The 22,352-nt window shown below is 41.3% G+C and overlaps 1 protein-coding gene across 7 annotated transcripts in view; it reads right to left on the reverse strand.

Moving 5' to 3' along the window:
* The window catches only part of POU6F1 (POU class 6 homeobox 1), a 37,718-nt gene that overhangs the window by 7,024 nt on the left and 8,342 nt on the right, over window positions 1-22,352 (reverse strand). Inside the window, exons 1-9 of one of the 7 annotated variants that reach the window (XM_039331956.1) lie at window positions 13,895-14,343; window positions 13,022-13,111; window positions 11,699-11,796; window positions 10,723-10,930; window positions 6,593-6,714; window positions 4,298-4,523; window positions 2,457-2,686; window positions 671-799; window positions 30-248 (exon numbers count right to left, since the gene is read on the reverse strand). In XM_039331956.1, the coding sequence (XP_039187890.1) occupies window positions 30-248; window positions 671-799; window positions 2,457-2,686; window positions 4,298-4,523; window positions 6,593-6,714; window positions 10,723-10,930; window positions 11,699-11,752 (1,188 nt within the window). In that variant the 5' untranslated portion in view covers window positions 11,753-11,796; window positions 13,022-13,111; window positions 13,895-14,343. Of the gene's footprint in view, window positions 1-29; window positions 249-670; window positions 800-2,456; window positions 2,687-4,297; window positions 4,524-6,592; window positions 6,715-10,722; window positions 10,931-11,698; window positions 11,797-12,044; window positions 12,751-13,021; window positions 14,344-22,352 lie in introns of those variants that run through there. The other 6 variants (XM_039331953.1, XM_039331952.1, XM_039331957.1 and 3 more) reach the window with 6 other exon arrangements.

A 22,352-nucleotide genomic window follows, 5' to 3' on the forward strand; every position in this document is an offset into this window, starting at 1 on the left:
TTCTCAGCAGCTTTGCTAGTTGGACTCACCTCGCTCTTGGCAGGAGATTCCGGGGGGCTTGATTTCCTAACCATGGCTGCTGTCTGGATGGTGCTAGCCAAGGTGGCAATGATCTGACCTTGGGCATTTAAAAGCAGCTGCGGTGTCACTGCCTGTACTTGTAGATTTTGTGCTGGCAATGTGGCAGGGGCAGGAGCTGCAGTGGCAATTCCAGTTGGGTTCACTACCCATGGAACAGTTCCAATAACCTGGAGGACAAAGGCAAGGGAAGCACCAAGGTTGCGGTGTGTTAATATTCTGACATTTTCCTATCAAAACCATGCTGGTTTAGTTTTCCCATTAAGATTTCTGTAGCTGAGCCAAGATAGTATAAAGTTTAGGCTAAAGGACTGAGATCAGGCAGAGTCCCATTTGAGTCCATTCATGACTATGAAAATTCACTGAATGGTTTTGGCTTAATAATTATCTCTACGTCTAATCTATATCAAAACAGGAGAACATGCTTTCTAGGGTGCCTTAAACTTTGGAGGAAAGGCAGGATACATAACACGAATGAATAAATTGCATAGATGTTTTGTTTGGCAACTAAAAAAAAAAAAACAATTCTGGTGTCCTTTAAGCACGGCCTGCTAATACATTAATTCTGTTTCTGGAATGGTGCAGCACTTACTTGTCCTTGAGCATTAGTCAAGATTTGTCCAGTTATTCCTTGCACAGTAGGAATGGTGTTTGTAATGACAGATGTGGCGGCTAGTGAGCTAAGCAGCTGGGTTGGGGCTCCAAGAGAAGCTGCATTGATCTGCAAGAGACACCAAAACAGGACAATAAATAAAAACAAAGGTCAAAGGTTAAGAGGTTCAATGTTTCATGCAAAGTGAGATCTTTGCCTCAATGGCTTCTATACTTTATTCCACCAGGCAGAAATGTGTGTGTGTGTGTGTCACTCCATGCTCTGTGGAGATGAAGCGATCACTCCTTAGGACAGTGGTTCTCAACCTTTTTAATGCCGTGACCCCCAACCGGTCGTAAGTCGAGGACTACTCAACCGGTCGTAAGTCAAGGACTACTCAACTGGTGCAGCACCGTTTGCAGAATGGGACTTTTGGCGGGCTCAGCAGGGCAGAGACAGCCTGGACAATTCCTATTGGCTTTTGAAAGCCAATAGAATTAGACTCTATTCAAGAGAGTCTATTCTATTGGCTTTCAAAAGCCAATAGAATAAAAGGGAGTAGCACAGCTAAGGAAAAGGGGGAAAAAATGGCGGACTGCATTGTTTGGCGACCCCCGTGAAATGGTTGTTCAACCCCAAATGGGGTCCCGACCCACAGGTTGAGAACCACTGCCTTAGGAGGTCCAGTTTGCACTGTTCCGTTATCTAAATAATAAAATTACCTTTGAAAAGATGCAGTCTGACTACCTTATTCTAAATTAATACGTGGGTAATGATTGCCCATTTTTGGCACCAATCTTCAAATATGGCTAATGTGTGATCTGTTGCTGCAATGCTTTCTTCAATAAGAAAAGAGCTGCTGAATTCTCGTTTTTCTTATTTTTAGCATTTCTCTTGTTGCAGCATCTGCTTGTTTTGCAACTGCACTCAGCAGTCGACACAGCAAAGCTATCAATGAACAAAGTAACGAGAGTTTTTGTTTTTTAGCCAGCATGCGGTAGAGCCTAATGTGGGTTAGAGCTGAGAAGGTCACCCAGCTGACCTCTATACTGAAGGGAGGACTAGAACCTTGGGCTTGGGAACCTGGACTAGAACTAGTCTAGCATTTTAACCCCTACATTATACCATCCTGGCTCTCTTTCAAATATGTGTTCAAGTTAATAGTGTTTCTCTCATTTGAAATGAAGACTGAATACAGATTGTGATTCAGATTTTATATCAGGGACTTTGAAATTATTTTTTTATGTACCAAAGAAATAGATTTGTCATTATCAATGCAGAGATTTACATTTACTAGATTTATTGAAGTTATTCAGTACTGAATTCATCATTGAAATGTACATGAGATTTTGTCTATGTAGATTCTCAGTCCTCCAGGTCATGGTTGTCCCAAAGGAGCTTTTTCATGAGGCAACTGGAGTTTCTCCTTTTTCTCTTTGAAGACATTTTGCTTCTCATCCAAGAAGCTTCTTCCGCTCTGACTGGATGGTGGGGGAATAGGAGGATTTATATTCCTTGCAGACAGCTGGTCATTTCATGAGAAGTGAAATGTCTTCAAAGAGAAAAAAGAAAGTCCAGTTGCCTCGTGAAAAAAAAACAAAAACCTTTCAGGCTACGTGAAATTTTCTCCTTTGGCAAACTCAGAAAGGACCAAAGCGATGCGGAAGACCTTTAGCTGGGTTCAGAAATGTATTTATAGAAGATTTCTCTGTTCCCAACCCTTCTTTCAATGTAGCTCAGAAAGTCTTCTTCAAGGGAAGGGTTCCCCCCCCCCCCAGTGTCTTACTATTCCTGCAAATCCTGCCGGTTGAACTGTGATCTGTGCCGGCGTTTCCAGTGGCTTGGCGGCAGGTGGAGTGGCTGTTGTGGTCGGCTGTGACAAAAGGGTTGTCTGAGCTGGTGGCTGGAACACAGTCTGTGTTGGGATGGACGGCCGGGGCTGGGCCGTTGGCTGTGCCTGGAAAGCTTGGGCTGGCTGCAAAGGGGCTTGTACGGCTGTGTTCAGCACTGCAGTGGCTGCGAGAGCAAGTCAAAAAGAGATGCGCTAAATATTGGGTCATCGCAAAATATACTTTTTGAAGGGGAGGGTCAGTCTCCAAGTTTGTCATATGGCTTCTAGGTTGGATCCATGGGAAAGCCATGGGAAGGATGACTTTTCCGCATGTACGGGATCTAATTAGCCAAGAATAAAACCTTAAAGATAAAATGGGGTAGCAGATACAGGTAGTCCTCAACGTACGACCACAATTGAGCCCAGGATTTCTGTTGCTAAGTGAAACATTTGTTAAGTGAGTTTTGCCCCATTTTACAGCTTTCCTTGCCACAGCTGTTAAGCGAATCACTGCAGTTGGTAAATTAGTAACCCAGTTGCTAAGTGAAACTGGTTTCCCCATTGACTGTGCTTGTCAGGTGGTCACAAAAGGGGATCTCATGACCCCCCTAGACATCGCAACCATCATAAATAGGAGTCAGTTGCCAAGCAGTTAAATTTTGATCTTTGGGATCATGGGCTTGCTGCGATGGTTGGTAAGTATGAAAAACGGTCGTGCATCACTTTTTTCAGCGATGTTAGTTTGAACAGTCACTAAATGAACTTTTGTAAGTCAAGGACGACCGGTATTTCATATTCAGAGGAATCATTGTACCAGCTGGAGTGAAAAGATACGCCGCACACAAAGCAATTATATTGAAACGGACAGGGAAGGTTTTGAGTTCCATGGAATTGTCTCTGCTAGTGCTAGAAATTCTCTCTCTAATGCAAGATGAAACCAGGGGACGCCTAAACAAGTAACCAACAGCTTGGTGGGCTGGGCTCCATCATTGCTGGAGCAGCTGCTGCAACTCAGAGTAACCACAGCTACCTGGATACTTTGCATCACTGGCTCCTTGTGCGAATTAACTGCTAGCAAGAAGTAGTGCCTGGGGAATTAATCCTAGCTCTCCATTTTTAATTAAGCATCGCTGTCCTAACAGTCTTCAGAAAACGAAAGTTATTTGCAAGGATTACTGACTGGAACCACGGTTTCCTTTAAATAACAGGCCACTGAAACCAAACCGCACAGTGTTTTTCTCCTGTCATGTGGACTAGGAATTTAAAGACATTATTTATCCAAGAAACCACTGGTTATGCAAGGGAACGTCCTGGGGGCTGGGGGTTTTGATGCATGCATGAAACTCAGAAAGGTGTCCCCATTGATTTCAGAGGAGGAAGCAGATTCTTCCCATCCATGGATCTGGTTCCTGCGCTCAAGTTAATGGGAGAGTCTGTTTGCAGGATGCATACAGGTTTGGACTGGTTCAGGGATAGGCAACCTTGGCTCTTTTATGACTCCCAGAATTCCTGAGCCAGCATGGCTCAGCTTGGAAACCTCTCCCTTTCCCCTCAGCATGGCTGGCTCAGGAATTCTGGGAGTTGAAGTCCACGAGTCATAAAAGAGCCGCCTACCTCTGGACTAGAACCTTGGCCTTTGACATAGAGCCAAAGAGCTAGCCCTTCCTCCCTTCCCGAAGTTCAAAAAGGTTATCAGTCTCCCGACATACTCCCTCCCAGATTAAGGCTGATCCTGGTTAGGCCCAAGTGGCGGACTCTTGCTCCCCCTATGCTATCTTCCAAGACATGGTGGTTACCTTGCAAATTGGCTATAGGTGATTTGAAAATTCCCCCAGTAGGAGAGGCAGCCGTCAGTCCTGGGAGGGCAGCCACCGTTGCTGCAGGAAATGTCCACACAGCCAGCCCCTGCTGACTTGCCACTTGACCTGCAATACTGATGGGGATAAGAAGAGGTTGAGTAACTGCCCCTGCCGGAACCATTACGCCTGTCACAACTGTTGCTAAGTTTTCCTGAGTCAAGACCTGCAAAAGCAAACGAGATGTAAAAAAGAAAAGGGAAAACAAAATCAACGCCACTGCAGACAGCATCAGCGCAGCAGTCACGTCAGCCAGCCCACCGGAGGCCCAGCCCAGTCAGGAGGTGCCTGACTGAGATGTGCCGGGTGCGGCTGGGTGCCCCCTGGCCAGCAGCTGGGTAATCCAGCTCTGTAACCTTCCAATGGGGGGCCTGGTTCAAAGTCAACCATGAAAGAAGCTGGGGACGTCCCCTCCCCCTTTTTTTTAATGCCCAGCCCTGATCGATTAGTCTCTGCTGTCTGTTCACCAACCCCTTTTTGGCTCAAAATTCACAGCACAGTAAATTCCAGTTATTTTAGTTTACTAGTATCAGGCCAGTTTTAGCCAGGGATATTCCCTTCAGAAAACTGGTACTACTGTACTGCATCCTGGGGTGCACGGCCATCCCACAGGTCAGTGTAGACTGAGAGGGTGGAGGAAATAATTTTCTTGCAATATTCACAAGCTACCTAAAATACATGCTGCAAACAGTACTGGCTTTGTTTCCCATAAAGATGGGCAGCAGATCTTCCTGCTGGGAAATCATTTCATGATAAAAGCTACAGCTTTCCTCACCAATAGCCTTCCTTCCTTCCTCCCTTCCTTCCTTCCTTCCTTCCTCCTTCCTTCCTTTCCTTCGTAGCTGAACTACAAATTCCCAGCAGCCCTGGCTAATGATAAGAAAGGCTGCATGTTGTTGTTCAGCAATTTCTCGAAGGCCAAATGTTCTAGGATGTGTTCCAATCTGCTGTTTCAGAGCAAAGCTTGATAAGCTTATTTGAGAATGAAAACTGTTGACATCCTATGCATTACAGTATTTTCTAAATAGGTGATATTTTCCATAGTAGGGAAAAGGATTACTTTGTATGAAGGTGTTGAAATAATAGTGCTTGCATCACAATTAAATGAATCAGAACTCAAAGGCATTTCATCTGTTCCTTTAAGTTCCAGAGCCGTACAAATAGTATCAAAACCCCCAACAGCAAAGATCTGCCTTGTTCTTCACGTGTTAAGAAGGATAAGATGCAGGACAGCAGAGAGAGAGAGAAAAAAAATCAAAAGATACTGTAGAAAACCAGTTTTATTCTCCATGTGTCTCAATATGTTCAATCTTTCAGTCCTTTTCTGGGATAATTTTGTTCTCCTGGAGAATCACAAAATAAGTGAAGAAGTTCTACACCCCATTCGAAGAACTAAAAAGGGGCATTATCTCATGAATTTGACACTCTTAAATGTGTTATTTTTGAGAATGAAACTAATAGTCTACAGCACATTTAGATATTTTCCTCTTGTGTTTTTTTTTATGTCACTGAACTAAGGCAGTTCTCTTATTTCTAAACTGTGAGGCAATTTACACTAATTGTCTTAAACAACTGTTGCTATATAACAGCTTGTATGGAATAAAAAGTAGGCAGGCTGAATAGAAGATAAACAAGGTAAGTCTTTCTTTAATTTCTTAGTTTTTTGGGGTGGGGCTCTAATGTAAGGGATTAATCATATGTCAAGTGGCATTTGTGTATCTTGCAACAATCTATAAAAAGCCACTCAAATGCCTGCCAAGAAAACACTGGAAGAGTGCATTTAATTTCTACAAAGCTTTGTCAACTGCATCCTTTAAAAAAAAAAACAAAAAAACGAGAGCACATTTCAGAGCACCAAAGCTAACTATAACGGGCCCTCCAATCTTGGCAACTTTAAGATTTCTGGACTTCAACTCCCAGAATTACTCAGCCAGCATGTCTGGATGAGATATTCTAGGAGTTGAAGTCTACAAATCTTAGACTTGCTAAGGCTGGAGACCCCTGATCTATAACATCAAAAAGTATCTTAAATCTGAGAACCTCTAAGTTCCATAACATTCTGGGAATGTTGCTGTGGACTTTTAATAAAGATTCTTCTTCTGCCTAAGTATCCTGCCCATATTCATCTCCTCCACAGGGCACTGGGAACTCCTGATTCCACTAGAGAAATTGAAATTGTTCATTGACCAAGAGGTTCCCTCCTGTTTATGAAAACTAGAATGATAGGGTAGTTACCTGTGGTGCTGCTTGCACTGTGACAGGAGTTAAAGTTGGTGTTGGTTGGCTTGTCACTTGGCTAAATGGCACAATTCCTGGGATAGGCACAGGTGTTACTTCAGGCAGTGCCTTGACTTCACCTTAAAAAAGAGGAAATATATTATTTTGTTAACCTCTTCAACTATCATCCTGGTGTCAACTTTCCGGCTGGCGAATTCAACATTAAAGAAACTCTATGGCCAAATGATAATTTTTTATTGAATACACATCCCGGCACTAAAGAAGTAAAATCAATTCTAAGTTTCCTGTGCGAAGTTCTGGTTAGTTACCAATAGCTTTTCATAACCCCCACCCACCATGTGTTCATGTTCGTTATTGCAATGGTCCACTTCTCTGCCAGACACCTCTATGTATGACCTTGGTTCTCACGGTCTATGGACGGCTTCCTGAAACTCCCGTTTCTTTCCCAGACTCCCCCTCCCCGTTTCTATGGCAAGTTGAGCAGCTATAGAGGTTAGCAAGCATCTTAGCAATTCAACCTTGACAAATGGATATTGTATATTAAACCAAGTTACTTTCATTGACTGAAGAGGATATCCTGAACATGGGTCAATAGACTGCATATATCTTAAACTGGTGGGATATAGACAACAGTCTATATCTTCCAATACTTGAAGTCTTCCAATACTTGAAGGGCTGCCATAAGGAAGAGGGGGCCAACCAAAGCACCTGAAGGCAGGACAAGACAAAATGGATGGAAACTAACCAAGGAGAGAAGCAACCTAGAATTAAGGAGAAAATTCCCAACAGTGAGAACAATTAACCAGTGAACAAATTGCCTTCAGAAGTTGTGTGTGCCCCATCTCTGGAAACTTTTAAGAAGAGACTGGATAGGTATTAGTATTAGTATAGTAAGCAGGGGGTTGGATTAGATGACCTCCAGGATATATTCCAACTCTGTTACTGTTACTGTATTGTCTGCTGGCAAGTAGTATCTAGATTAGAGATCCATATAATGCTTATTTAGGAAAGAATGAGCATGATTTAGGCAAAGCTGGGCTTTGGTTACTGTTATGGCATGCTGGCCAAAATGTGCCCAAAATGCCACTATTAATAAAGAATGCTACTATGACTGATAAACCTTTCTTTCTCTAATTACATGCATTATGCAACCATTTTGATTTATCCACCCTAATGATGCTTAGGAAACTATTGAAGTCCTGATTATTTTCCCAGGCTTTAGGGCAGAATTATGGTTGAACACCTGCTGGATGTTTTTTTTTAATTGCTCTTTTACGTTTATTTTCAATGTTTTATTATTATGTTACTTTGGGGCTGTTCATGATTCCTTCTTGGGTTCTGTATTTAAAAAAAATTAATTGTATGTTGGTCAGAGTTGTTGGGAGTTTGGCAGTCTTTAAATTGCATGCATGAGTGTTTGTATGGGTCAATAAATCAATTTTGCTGTTCAGCAGGTTTTGAAGAAATAATATGAATGAAAGTTTACTGTGCATTTGTTTTTAGATAACACGTATAACTAAGTGGGTAGGCTTGAAATATGTTTTATATGAATATGAAGTGAATAAAGGGTCAATGAGTAAAATAATGGAAATAGATAAGTATAGAGAGAAGGCTTAATAAACAGTTCAACATTGTTTCATGGAAAGGTCTGGAAATTATAATGGTATAGCTGTGAACTAGACTGATTTGGATTTTATTTTCTAATCTGATACCTTTAATTTCTTTTTTCTTTCCTTTTCACGATCCTGTAACTCCTTTTATTGGGGTGGAGTCAGGGTGACTGAAAGGACCTGAGCACTTACTGATCGGATGCCCTTCCTGACACCTCTGCGGAATTCGCAACAAATATTTTCTGTTTGCAACCTGGTAGAGAAACATCTGTTGCTGCCTAGGATTGAACTCTCAACCTCCTGTGAGGCAAGTGCCTTCATCTCTAGGCCACCACACCACTCTTTTTTCTTCTTCTTCTTCGTTACTTGTTTTCTGTGCTTTTTTATAGCCTTGCATACTCCAAAAGGAAGCAGCACGATGTATATACATGTGCAAGATATATATAACTAGCAAACATGGTGTGACATGATCCTTCGAGAAGGAAATTCTTACTACAAGAACTACTTGAAAAAGGAAAGTGACAGACAGGAAAAGGACTACGTGACCAATAGAAGTGAATATCTTGTTTTCTGTAGGTATCGTGATTTACTGATCATTTGCAAGCCAGCAACCAAGTTCAGAGAGCACAAAAAATTTCAAAGTTCAACTCTGACCTACAGACATTCTCTTCAACTGGAACCACATGCGGGCACCAAACATTTTGGAAAGCATGCATAATGGAGGCACTGATGATGTTACCTAATTGGATAACAAAATGTCTGCAAGCAAGCAACCAATCAGGCTCTGAGAGTGTCAAGGCCTCCACAAATAAAATTACATCAGCCCGTTCCCTACTTCCTATCTTGATTTTCCTCTGGAAAAAAGTTTTACCTGTTAAAACAGTGGTTCTCAGCCTGTGGGTTGGGAGCCCATTTGGGGTCGAACGACCATTTCACGGGGGTCGCCAAACAATGCAGTCCACCATTTTTTTCCCCTGAATAGAGTCTAATTCTATTGGCTTTCAAAAGCCAATAGGAATTGTCCAGGCTGTCTCTGCCCTGCTGAGCCCGCCAAAAGTCCCATTCTGCAAACGGTGCTGCACCAGTTCAGTAGTCCTCGACTTACGACCAGTTGAATAGTCTTTGACTTACGACCATTTGGGGGGGGGTTGCGACATTAAAAAGGTTGAGAACCACTGTGTTAAAAAGAAAAGAAACCCCTAATTTTAGCACTCAAACTTCTCACAATTATTTGTGATGTTCATGATTTTTTTTTCCACTGCAAATCGAATGAGTTCTGAACTGATGGCTTAAAATAAATCTGATGCTGTTTCTCCTTCAGAGAGTGTTAAATGGTCTTTAAGAACCTGCAATGTTTACACACAAAAGTGGATCCCAGAATTTGCAAGGGGATTCTTCTTAAGGCCAGCAGGAGTTTAAGGAACGTAACACTTGTGAGAGCCACAGATCCTGACACTGCACCCAAGCCCAATGCCCAGGAACTTGACCCTCCATCTCGTATCCATCTGATTTCAGAAACAGAAATCAGAATTCAGGGCAGTAACTGAACACTTTGAATAGAATATTTGTAGTCAAGAAATCACGTCATGAGATAAATACTTCATCCTCCACTACCATTTTCTAATCTCGGTAACTTCCTTGTTGCCAAAAATGTCACTCGACTGGTCCTGCCTCACTGCCAACCAGCTCTCTTCTTTGTTTGCCCACCTGTCATTTCCTTAACTTCTCTGCTCTGTCGTTGCTCGGTCCACTGCCTATAAATTGTTATTTGAGCTCTGAAATTTGGACTGTCCAAAACTGCAGCTATCTGGCTCCATCCGTTTCTATTTTCTGCACACTTCATATGTGCAAATGCCCAGAAATGGACAACAGGCTTTAGGTCAGGGGTCTTCAGACTTGGCCCTTTTATGACTTGTGGACTTCAACTCCCAGAAGCTTTGCTGGCTAAGGAATTCTGGGAGTTGAAGTCTACAAGTTACAAAAGGGCCAAGTTTGAAGAACCCTGCTTTAGGTATACCATTCTCTATTCATCTTATCTTGTGGTTTTTTTTTTCCTGCCTCTCATGATGAATCTCTGGACTGTTCCAGAGAAAGTTTTTATTCTGTAATCTCCCTGCCTCAAATCATATAATTTAGGGTTGCGGAAGAAGATATCCCGATGTCTTACATTTATAGTCTTTCTGCCCTTTCTCATGACTTCTTCCATTTTTTGTCTTATTGCAAAGGAAGAGCTGCAGAATGTTTGCTGATGGCCAGCTCTAGAGCCTTTTGTATGGAAGCGTTCCTTGGCTATCGGAGAAGAATAGAACAGGAAATTACAGCAGGTGGAAATGGGACTTAAGGAGACCTCCATGGTTCGGCTTTTGTGTTTTTGAGGTCTACAGATTCTCCAATTCCAACACATCATTTTAGCAACCGAAGGAGGTTTTCCCCCCCCCCCCTGAATACAGATATCCATAAATGACCCCTGCTAAGCTTTGTGACCGAATAAATGGAAACATGTAAAGTGCCACTTACCGCTTGACTCTCTGCATGCCTTCTCTGGGCTTTCTTGTGCCCTTTCCTGTCCTGTTTTACTTGATTCTGGAGGGCAGTTTGCAGAATCCTCTCCTCCAGCTGCTGCATCTGTTGCTTTCAGTGTTTTCCCTTCATTTTTTATTGAGACTGGAGCATCTACTCCCACTTCCAGCACCCTAATTGTCTCATGTCCTGACATCACAATCACCTGAGAAAAGATAACGAAACACATGAGGACATCAGGGCTCCATCAATGCAATAGGCAATGAGGAGCAACTGGGGAGATATGCAATGGGTTCTTAAAACAGGGAAGCCATTGCCCAGGGGCAACAAATGACCCTGACTATGCAGACCGAAAGTCTCAGAGAGATCCAGAAAACTTTCTGCCTGGAAGCCAGGAGAACTGCTGCAGATCTTTGTTGACAGTGATGAGCTGTCAGACTGATATAAGGTGGGTAAAATGAGGTGGTTCCATTATTATTAACACACCTCCATCTATTACTTTTTTTCCTCTGTATTACTTTTGTCTTCCTGGTTTTTAATGCTTTCAAAAATAATTATTATATAATAATTTTAGGTATTGTTTTTTATATATCTACTATATTATTGGACTGCTGTACACTGCCCAGAGTCACACTCCATGAGAGGGTGGCTATATAAATTTGGAAGGAAGGAAGGAAGGAAGGAAGGAAGGAAGGAAGGAAGGAAGGAAGGAAGGAAGGAAGGAAGGAAGGAGAAAGAAAAAAAGAAAGATGACTTTTTCTACATAGGACCCATAAAAATCTTTCAGCAACCACAAATCCAGCACATGGCTAAAGTTCATTTCCTCTTGCATACCCACAATCTCTCCAAATAACATGTGGAGATCTCTCACTACGGCCACACTGAACCAAATCAGTGCCTTCACTTCGTACCCTGCCTTGCCACAGTTCTTTCCTCCTTTTCTACATCCCTGGGAGATCTGAGAGAAACATACCTGTTCATTAACAGTCAGGGAAGCTTCCTGTGAGGGCACAGTTTCAGTGTCCATGATTCAATGCCGAAAAATGAGTGCTGCAACTGATGGGTCACATACTGAAAAGCAACAAGTATAGTATATTTGCACGTCAGACTCACCTTCAGCTCATCTTATTCTCCATGATTTATCCAGCCCTGTCAAAAGCATTTTTAAAAACTCTTTTATCTGGCTCCTTCACCACCACCACCACCCCGATTCTGCTCAACCCTTCTATTAAAGGAAGTTCAAAATGTTTTGCTGTCTTAAGAAGGATGGATACTTTTGATAGGATGGATTGTCCATATTAACAAAGTAATGGACCCACCGAAGGAAATCCATTTCTCATCCTGGCATTCTGATGGAGTTCTTCTTGACATGCTCATATCACGTGGTTGTGTTGTCTGCTTGTATGTTAGCCCACTTGGTAGACCAAACCAGAAAATTAACTCCACAGGAAGACAAAAACTGTACTTTATTGAAATAGGCAATAATAACAGAATTTTGCAACTCTGATTGTGCATCAACCTCCTTCCTTCTTATATGCCAGTAAATCAAGGAAGTGTTTGCCTGAGACACTTCCCAATATTATGTTGCTTCCTGCTTTTTGTAAGGTGGTTGATAGCCTTCAACCAAAGCTAAATATAGGCAATTCAAAGTAGTTGTGTATTTATTGAAGAATGATATGGAAAGCTCCTGACTCCTGTGTTTATATGAGATTCAGAAAGTGACTGTTGACATTCCCCACCCTCTTTTCCCAAGTAGCCCTTGAGTTCCCATTGTTCCAAGATCTATGAACTGGATTAGTCCTTCTAAGAAGATATTGAAGAGCAATATGCCATTTGTTGGTTGTTATAAGCCTAACAGTTCTTCCTATACAGTGCTGCTATGCTGTGACTCAGTATTTCCCAACCTGGACAACTCTGAGATGTGTGGACTTCAATTCCCAGTATTCTTAGCAATTAAGAGCTGCCATCAAAATCTTTTGTCATGTGGAGATGACCTGAATTTTTGCACTGCAGTTACAGCAGTGTCTCTCAACCTAGACAACTTTGAAATGTCTAGACTTCAGCTAGGGAATTCTAGTTGTAGTCCACACATTTCAAAGTTGTCCAGGTTGGGAAACACTGCCGTAGCTGCACTGCAAATATTCAGGCCATCTCTACACGACAGAAGATTTTGATGCCAGCTCTTAATTGCCAAGATATACCCTGTTTGATCCTTCAAATTCTCCCTGGCACTGTGACAAATATAGATTGCCACATAATTATTTGCATTTCAGCGGCTACCATAATTTTAATTAACCTGTGTAAGCTTGGTTCATGTTTAGAAGGAAGTGGTTAAGGTGAAAGGATTATTTGTGGGCATCGTGGTTCGAGGTGGATAGAGCCTGTACTGTTGAAAATAAAGGGGAAGAGTTTAGATTTTTCTTCTTAGCAATTTTTATTTTATTCAAAAAAATTTAAAATTCAAAACAATTTAAATTTTAAAAAAAATTAAAAACAAAGACAATCCATACAATACATTAAAAAAGAAAAGAAAAAAAACCCCAACACATATACACATATAACCCCCCTGCTTGAATACTGATTAATACATTGCTACAATATTAGATCCCACCCCTTGCGAAACAGGTCTCCCCAATTTTTAAAAACTAATAAATCTATTTGCAAACTATTGACCTGTCATTTATATACTATATTAAAGACAAAATAGTTAACAGGGAGAACAATAATAACGAAAAGGACAAGATTAGTGTTTCAAAACTATTGACAAAATGTTATTGTAATCAACTTGTAGAACATTTACCACAGCATCTTATCTATCCCAAATCTTCCCAAAAGTTAAGAATAATTCATCCTGGATCAAAATATCCACATTTGTTTCTTCTTTTTTCTTACCAGTTGTTGCCTAATTAAATATAATCCACTCAATCTCCACAACAAAGTCCAGATAAAAGTGGTTTGCAATTAAAAGTAATAAATCCACTCCCGAATCTCCTCCATCCTCCTAAGAAAAACCAGTTTGTCACCTCTCCATGTAAGACTTCTGCTACTGTAAACAAATGCAGATTTGAACTTCACAAAAGATGTACAGAATCAACTCAATTCCCCATCTGTAGAATTGATATCTCTTTGATCTACAGCTTTCAAATCAGATTCCTCCAAAGCTACATACCTCCGAGTATTTTCCATGATCATTATCATCTCATCAAACTTTTTTTAAAAAGCTTTCAACTAAAAGCTGCATGCTGCCAAAAGATCTTTCCTCAGATTTCAGCCACTGCATGTCTGCACTCTGAAACATTATTGCTCTATGAAGCTCATCCAGGGAACAAGGAAGCTGAAGCAGAAGGAAACCGGAAAGGTATTTTCTGGATATTTCAGAAATTAAAAGAAAAATTAAAAAGAAATAAACTCCAAATATTTTGCAAATTAAAAAGATGCAAAAACCCTGAGGTGAGAGTCTAATATTAATGTAAATCAAATGAAAGCACTTTACCATTCACACGCATGCAGTGTTTCCATACAGAAAATGAACATTATAAACCAGTGGTTCTCAACCTGTGGGTCGGGACCCCATTTGGGGTCGAACGACCATTTCATGGGGGTCGCCAAACAACGCAATCCGCCTTTTCCCCCTTTTCCTTAGCTGTGCTACTCCCTTTTATTCTATTGGCTTTTGAAAGCCAGTAGAATAGACTCTCTTGAATAGAGTCTAATTCTATTGGCTTTCAAAAGCCAATAGGAATTGTCCAGGCTGTCTCTGCCCCGCTGAGCCCGCCAAAAGTCCCATTCTGCAAACAGTGCTGCACCAGTTGAGTAGTCCTCGAGTTATGACCGGTTGAGTAGTCCTCGACTTACGACCGATTGGGGGTCGCGGTATTAAAAAGGTTGAGAACCACTGTTATAAATCAAAGAGAAAAAGAAAAAAAGAGAACATCTAAAGTCCAGTAGGGGGTTGAAATAAACCAGCTTTCAGCCAGCCAGTCTACTTTTAAAGCTATAAAAGTAAAAATTAAAAAAAAAAAACAGGCATGCTTTAAAAAATCTGAAATGCCAACAGGAAGATAGATGTCCATGACTTTCTGACTGCTTCCAAAGGAACTGGAATCTTCAAGATTCCCCTTCCCAAATGTGTCCATGGCTGTCCAAAACTCATCTTGGGTCATTCCTAAGTGCTCCCATTCAAATCCAGGGAGCAGGACTGTCAGACAGCCAGCTTAGGTAGCAAAATCAGCAGATTGTTGGCTAGAGAGAAAAATCCCCTTACTGTTCAGCAACCATCATGGGGAGCAGAGTTTAAAGAGATTTTTCTTGTGTCTTAGCTCAGGAAATAAGACAGGGAAACAAAAGAATTTATGTCTAAGGCAGGACTACTCTCCTTGTTTCTAACCTCTACATTATTTTAATCTGTTCTGGTAAGTTCCCATACTTTGACTGATTTATATTTTATCTATCTTTCTTTTTCTGTTGTTAAGATACTTTACTGCTCTTTCTTCCCAGTTATGTGGCATCTTAACAATTCCTCAGAAGATCTCAGAAATAATGACTGATTTTCTGAGAACACATTAGTAAGTTCCTTTAATAACCTGAGAAGCAACTGTCTGACGTGGAAGTCTTAAATTCCTGATAAACACCTTATTATTTTTGAACCACAGCCCTCATCTCAACCCAGCCATAGGACTTATTAATGAATATAATTTTCCTTTTGTCATAAGAAGAATCAGCTTTACCTTTTCCATTTTATTTTTTAACATTTAAACCATCCTCATTGAGTGGATGACCTATCAATTCCATTTCTTTCTTCAAATATTCGGATACTTTTGGGGGGTTGTGCTTCAGACTGTTTCCCAGTCCTGCCTTGTTTTTAACTTTCTTTCCTACTGTCTCTGTAGGTGTGAACCAATTGTCCATATTCACCTTCCCATTTCTTAAACATGTTATTTAAACAATTCTGGAGCCCACAAAACATTTTTGTGTAATTATTCCTCCTACTGCAGTTGTTTATCAGTGACCTTGCTTGGAGAAGTTGCTTCTCAGGAAGTCTAATCTATCTTAAGGCTTCTTTGCCTGTGAATATATCCAGCTACTGAACTCTATCTAGCCTTTTTTTCTGATTTATTCAAGCCAATTTTCTGATGTCCAAAGTTACATACTTAATTACGCTAATTTCTACTACCTATAAACAAAGCAAGCCAAAGCTACTGCTTCTCAACCTTAGCAATTTTATAATATATGGACTTTAATTCTCAGAATTCCCCAGTCGGCTTGCTGGCTAGGAAATTATGAGAATTGAAATCCACATATCTTGAAGTTGTCAAGGCTGAATAACATTGATATAAACTGATCTTGAAATCCATCTACAGAATTGTTAACTCTTCAAAGAAGTATTACTGCCTGGAAGACATAAAACAGCATCCTCTCTGTACTGGATTATTTTTATTCGTGTCAGGCTCTATATCTGTTTACTTGTTTTGGACTGACAGATCCATTGCAAATGTTTTCATAACCTCACATACAGCCCTTGTACTGCCTTGTGGAAAGGTAACTGCCTTTATAAAAGACTTGATTCATTTTTTATAAGCAGTATCTGTAATGCACTTATTGTCTGGATGGCATTCAACTCCTTGATCCATGGAACTGAATTTGTTTTCTATAGCCACACAGGAGATTACAAATTCCAATCCCTGAGCTTCACAATTCTTGAGAAAATTTGAAACAGAGGTGCTAACTTGGGTTTATGAGAGCAGAGCTACCATCCCAAAAGACTTCCAAGACTTTCAGCTTCACTTTCCCCCATTTTCCAAAACCCCCGAGACTCGTGTTGTGTTAGATCAGGCATCTCAGACTGCCGGCCCATGGGCCAGATGTGTCATGCCAAAACCGTACCCACTCCATTGCCGGCAATGGGGAAAAAGTCGTGATATGTCATGCGACATCACGTGATGTCGCAAGTTTGACATGCCTGTGTTAGGTCATTCTTCAGACAGTGATTGATTTGTGATCATTTCCTGAGTTAATTTAACGTCAGATATTTTTTTGTCAACGAAGATGCTATTTTCATTGTTTCCCAATCTATGCACAACTACTTCCATCTTCTTATGCTCTATGTGCAGAAAATCTGCCACTGTCTGCACTTTGAAACCTTATAATGCAGAAACAAAAACATCATACCGTCTTTTTTTGTAAAAATTGGGATATAGCCGAGAGCTTTATATATAACTTGAATCTATTAAAACTGCAGATCCCCCCCCCTCGATTCACTTATGTCAACTCAAGGCAACTATATATTAAAAAAAATCACATGCCATCTCTGTAGTTCCTCTTTGCCATCCCTTTTCATATGTCCCATTTCTGAAACACCTTGCTCTTATCTGTCTTTAATACCTCCTTGGTGTCATCTTCCTTAAGTGGATTTCAGATGAAGGGAAAGAATGGGAAAAGATTAATGCACAGAGATAATTATCCTGTAAGCTCTGCTATACATGAAAGAAGAATTCAAATCATTAATTAACTTAGAACAATGTCCTTATTTTAATTAGATTTACTACACAGATACTGGTAGATAGCCCTACACACTTATTATTAAGCATGCATATAATTTTACCAGTTTGGACCACCTCCCCTATGAAAAATTATCATGTCTGCAATCATTTGTCATCCAAAGCCAAAGAACCTAAAAATTACAAAACGGAAAGGGAATGACAATAGCAAATAAATGCTTGATGGTTTCAAGGGTGTGGAAGCTGCAGCATTGTGGGCACTGTGCCTGCAAGAGGTTTCTAGGGGTTTTCATTAAGACACAAGATGAATTTACTCAGAATCCAAATGGAGAACTCACTTAGAATGCTCAAATAGGAGCAGGATGTAGAAGAGCAGGCAAAGCTTAGGGGGGGGAGTTAAATGTGTCATCAGCTTAGAGTCGTTGCATTCCCAAAAGTGCTCCAAATCCAACCCACTAACCCTTATCTGGCGCCAATTTATTGTTGAACTTTAGTTGACCAGATTCTTGTGTATAGGCTTGAATAAATCTATGCTTCCACCTAACTGATGGTCCTGATTCTTTCTGTCGCACATAGGACTCTGTATTAATGCATTTCCACTGTGCTTATAATGGAAAATTCTGATCTGTATTCTTTTATTGGCATGCCTAACACTGGCTTGGCAAATAATTCTGGAGTTGACTTAAAGTACAAGTAGTCCTCAACTTACAACCGCAACTGAGCCCAAAATCTATGTCACTAAGTGAAAAATTTGTTAAGTGAGTTTTGCCCCATTTTACGACTTTTCCTGCCACATTTGTTAAGTGAATCATTGCAAGAGTTAAATTAGCAACGTGGTTGTTAAGTGAATCTGGCTTCCCCATTGACTTTGTTTGTCAGAAGGTCGCAAAAGGGACTCGCATGAGTCCGGAACATGGAAACCGTCATAAATGTGAGTCAGTTGTCAAGCATGTGAATGTAAATCATGTGACAACGGGGAAGTCACTGTTTTCAGTGCTGTTGTAACTTTGAACAGTCACTAAACGAACTGTTGTAAGTCGAGGACTACATTTATATATCAAAGTATATGAAGTCTTGAGAACAGACCTACATTATAAACTTAATGGCAATCTGATATTATTAGGTAGCAGCACCAAAAAAAAAAAAACAAAGCAGAATCAGACAAGATTAGCTTCAATGGGAGATCAGGAAAGCCTGAGGGCTATAGCTAGACTGGCAAATCAGAAAAAAAAAATGCTGGAAGGAGACTACTACAGTATATTTCTATATTGCTGCCTAGAAAACTCCAGGTAGTTGTCAACTTGCAATTGATCATCCAACAGTTGGGTCCCTTCCGTGGTCACGTGACTGAACTTTGAGTGCTTGGCCAACATTTACAGCTATTTGTAACACCCTGTGGTCACATTTCATAATGGTTTTGTCAAAAACTGGTCATCACTTCGGATGTTCCTCAAAACCACACCTGTAGCAAAGCATTTACTCAACAGCCACAGCATTCACTTAACTAACCTAGTGTTCACTTTATGACTGCTGCATTCGCTTAAGGACTGCTGCAAAAATGGGGCCAGTTATGACTGTCATGACATACAAACGTAATGGGCAGGCTGGGTAACAGTCATATGTCAAGGACTACCTGTATAGGGATATATATTTTTGTAATGAATCATCAGAAGTGGAATCCAAACTGAGGGACTCTTTAAAAATCTAGGGATGATGGGTTCCGGTTCAGAAATCTAAAAATAATCCCCTTGTTGTCTACTTCATTTTCTTTCTTCTAAAAGATAATAAGTCCATCAAGAGCAGGGGTTCCCAACCGGGGGTGCGAGAGAATATTCCATGGGGTGTGAAAACTTGGGTTTTCAAAATTATAGTGTATATGCATAATTTATTGCTGTTATTTCGAAATTTTGTAAGGGGTGCGAGAATATATCAGAAGCATTCTAGGAGTGCGGAATATGTAAAAGGTTGGGAGCTGCTGATCAAGAGAATGGACTAGAAGTCCTTTGCACTGAGGAAGATGAGGCAGCTTTTAAGGCTTGTCTCATACTGGATCTACATCTTGGATCTACATCTGCATTTTCTAAAGCTTGTAACTCATCACTAAGTGCTATGCCTTGTACTACTGAACAGCAGCTAAGCAGGATTTGCAGCCCTTTAAGTACATATGTGGTACTCAGAACCATTGCAGAAGTTGCCTCCAAAGTGCAATCTTTAATATGACCGGGAGAGGATCATTAAATATATGAGGAAGATATAATGAAATTGCATGTATTTATTTTAACTAACAAATGAAATCAAATGCGAGGTTGATATGCACCAACTTCCAGCAACTCTAGATTTATTTAGCACTGCCTGGTGATCAATTCAATTGCTCAAAATAGATCAGTCAGAACTATAATTTGGTAAGTGCCATTAATTCTGTAGTCCCAAGTTCCTTCCAGAGCAGAAATGATTGTATTGGAAACATGGATGGGGCAGGAGGAGGGAGACAGGGACCAGGAGGGAATAAAAGCATACATCTGTCCCCTTTATAATAAGAGTCCCTCAGAAATTGATGAGCAGGTAGCCTCCCCTAGACCAGTGATTGCGAACCTTTTAGAGACCGAGTGCCGAAACTGCAACCCAAAACCTACTCATTTATCGCTGGGTGCCAGGTGGGCGTGGCTGTGGTGGTCATGGCAGATTGGGTGGGTGTGGCCAAGGTGGGCGTGATCACCTCAATGTTGCTCATGGGGAGGGACGCCTGTGGGGGCCGGGCAGGGTTGGGTGAGATCCAGGGGGTCTCTGGCAGGTGGGGTAGTGGGCAGGAGGCTCATCCTGTGGGATGAGGCGAGGCAAGGTGAAGCAGGCCGGCGGTGCCATTGTCACAGGGCAAGGCAGGGGCCGGGGCGGCCGCTGCCTGACACCATCGGCCCTCCACACAGAGGCCAGTGAATGCATGGGTGCTGGGATGCATCTCGCCACGTGGGACCTCGGCGAGTTAGCAGGCGGCTGGTTGAAGAGGGACGGTTGCCATCTCTGGGGCATGGCGGTGTGCCCACAGAGAGGGCTCTGAGTGCTGCCTCTGGCACGCATGCCATAGGTTCGCCACCACTGCCCTAGACACTGGGAGAATCAACCGAGAGGAAAGCAGTGAAAGGTCTTCAAACATTCTTCTGCTAAGGTCAATAAGCATTCAGATATCTCCTCATTTCTTCTCCACAGAGGGAAAAACTGCTGAAAGATGTGAAGGCCTCAGGGGACTTATATGTGTACATAAGCGCAGGTGTAGTTTCCATATGAAAGTTTCAAGTGGTAGTAACAGGGTTTGAAGATTACCCATCCCTGCCTTCCAAAAAGGTCCCTCATTGCACAAAGCTGTGGTAACGTCAAATCAAAGCATTATTTTTAGATTCTCTGCACATGCAAAAATGATGGTGCAAAGTCTGAAGCCAGCCACGGCAGGATAACATTCAAGCCAGGGTATTTATCATTTGCAAGGAAACTCAGATCTTCTCAGGTCCTCCCAGTGGGACAGAGTCAAGCAGAGAGCTATTTTTTCGATGCTGTGCAGAGACCAATTAGCAAGAGAGGCTATTAAAATAGACATTTCATAATGTCAAGCTCTATACATGTTTTGTAGCTCGCAAGTGGGCTGAATTTCATTTAGCCGACATTCCCCTAACATGTAGTAGCATTTTCATTTGCTTCTCCATACCTTTCTCCAATTAATGGGACAACAATTTTGCCCAGATGGCAATGTTATGTGTGCACTGCAAATAAATAAATAAATAAAATCACAGCCATTTCACAGCAGATGGCGACAACTGAAAGTGTGCAAAATTAAAAGAAAAAGAGAGAGGGAGAGGATGATTTGCAACACTCCAAGTCTCACGGTGAACATAATTACCAAGTTTAATTACAAGTACTGATGAGTCAGATGTGAAATTGTCCCAGATAGCATTCCAGAGAGAATCTTATCTTTACCAATAAGTAAGAAATATATCATTGGAAAACTGTTAACAGTGTCCTAGTTCTCTAATCCTAAAAGAACTGGCCCATCAGCAGATTGCAGATCATCCCTATACAGAAATGATTCAACTTGGAAGCATATGAAGCAGAATTGGATGGTGCCTTTGGTTGCACATTTATTTACACATTATGTTGTCAGAAACAAGGCAAAACACCAGAGCAATACAAATAGAAGCCCAAAGACTCTCGGTATTTCTGACTCATGTGTGAAAACAAGCTATAAATGTGAGGAATGCTTTCTGTAGGGAAAGTACAGAAAGGATCTCTTTTCCAGTTACACTAGAGCAGAGGTCTTCAAACCTGGCCCTTTTATGACTCATGGACTTCAACTCCCAGAATTCCTCAGCCAGGCACGCTGGCGGAGGAATTCTGGGAGTTGAAGTCCATGAGTCATAAAAGGGCCAAGTTTGAAGACGGCTGCGCTAGAGGATATTTTTAGACAGCCAGTTTGGTCAAGAGATTAAGACACTGGACTAGAAAGCAAGAGACCATGAGTTCAAGTCTCACCTTGGCCGTGAAAACCAGCCAGGTGATGTTAGGCCAGTCATTCCCTCTCAGCCCAACTCACCCTGGTTGTTGTAGGGAAAACAGAAGGAAGAAGCTGCACTGGAGAAGTTCACTATCTCGAGTTATTTGTAAAAATAATAAAAGTAGGAAATAAATAAAAAAATATTCCTTGCGTTTTTTTCCCCCTTGGCTTTTTTGTGCAACAGGAAAAGCCAGGGTTAGCTGATAGTATCCAAGCACATCTAGGAAGTCTTGAAGGTTCAAATATATACTCCCCCCCCCTAGAGCACCAGGGATGATGTCTACAGCATTTACATTTAAATACAGGTTGGGTAAAGTCCCAACTTCAAGCCTAGATGTGGGCAAAACTGTATTACAACTACATTTAAATATTTGTTTTCCTCCCACTCCATCATCTTGGGCACTTATGAGGACTCCTCTACAGAGAAGCCTGTTTGGGGCCTAATACCTTTCAAATGGTGTTGACCAGGGGTCTTCAAACTTGGCAACTTTAAGACTTGTGGACTTCAAGTCCCAGAATTCCTCAGCTGGTGTTAACCATAATTTCTGTGCCTCCTCCAAACTAGGTAGTAATATTTATACTCCCAATGC

This window comes from Crotalus tigris, unplaced genomic scaffold (genome assembly GCF_016545835.1).
Source record: "Crotalus tigris isolate CLP2741 ecotype Arizona unplaced genomic scaffold, ASM1654583v1 scf7180000024441.2113493, whole genome shotgun sequence".
Lineage (NCBI taxonomy): Eukaryota > Metazoa > Chordata > Lepidosauria > Squamata > Viperidae > Crotalus > Crotalus tigris.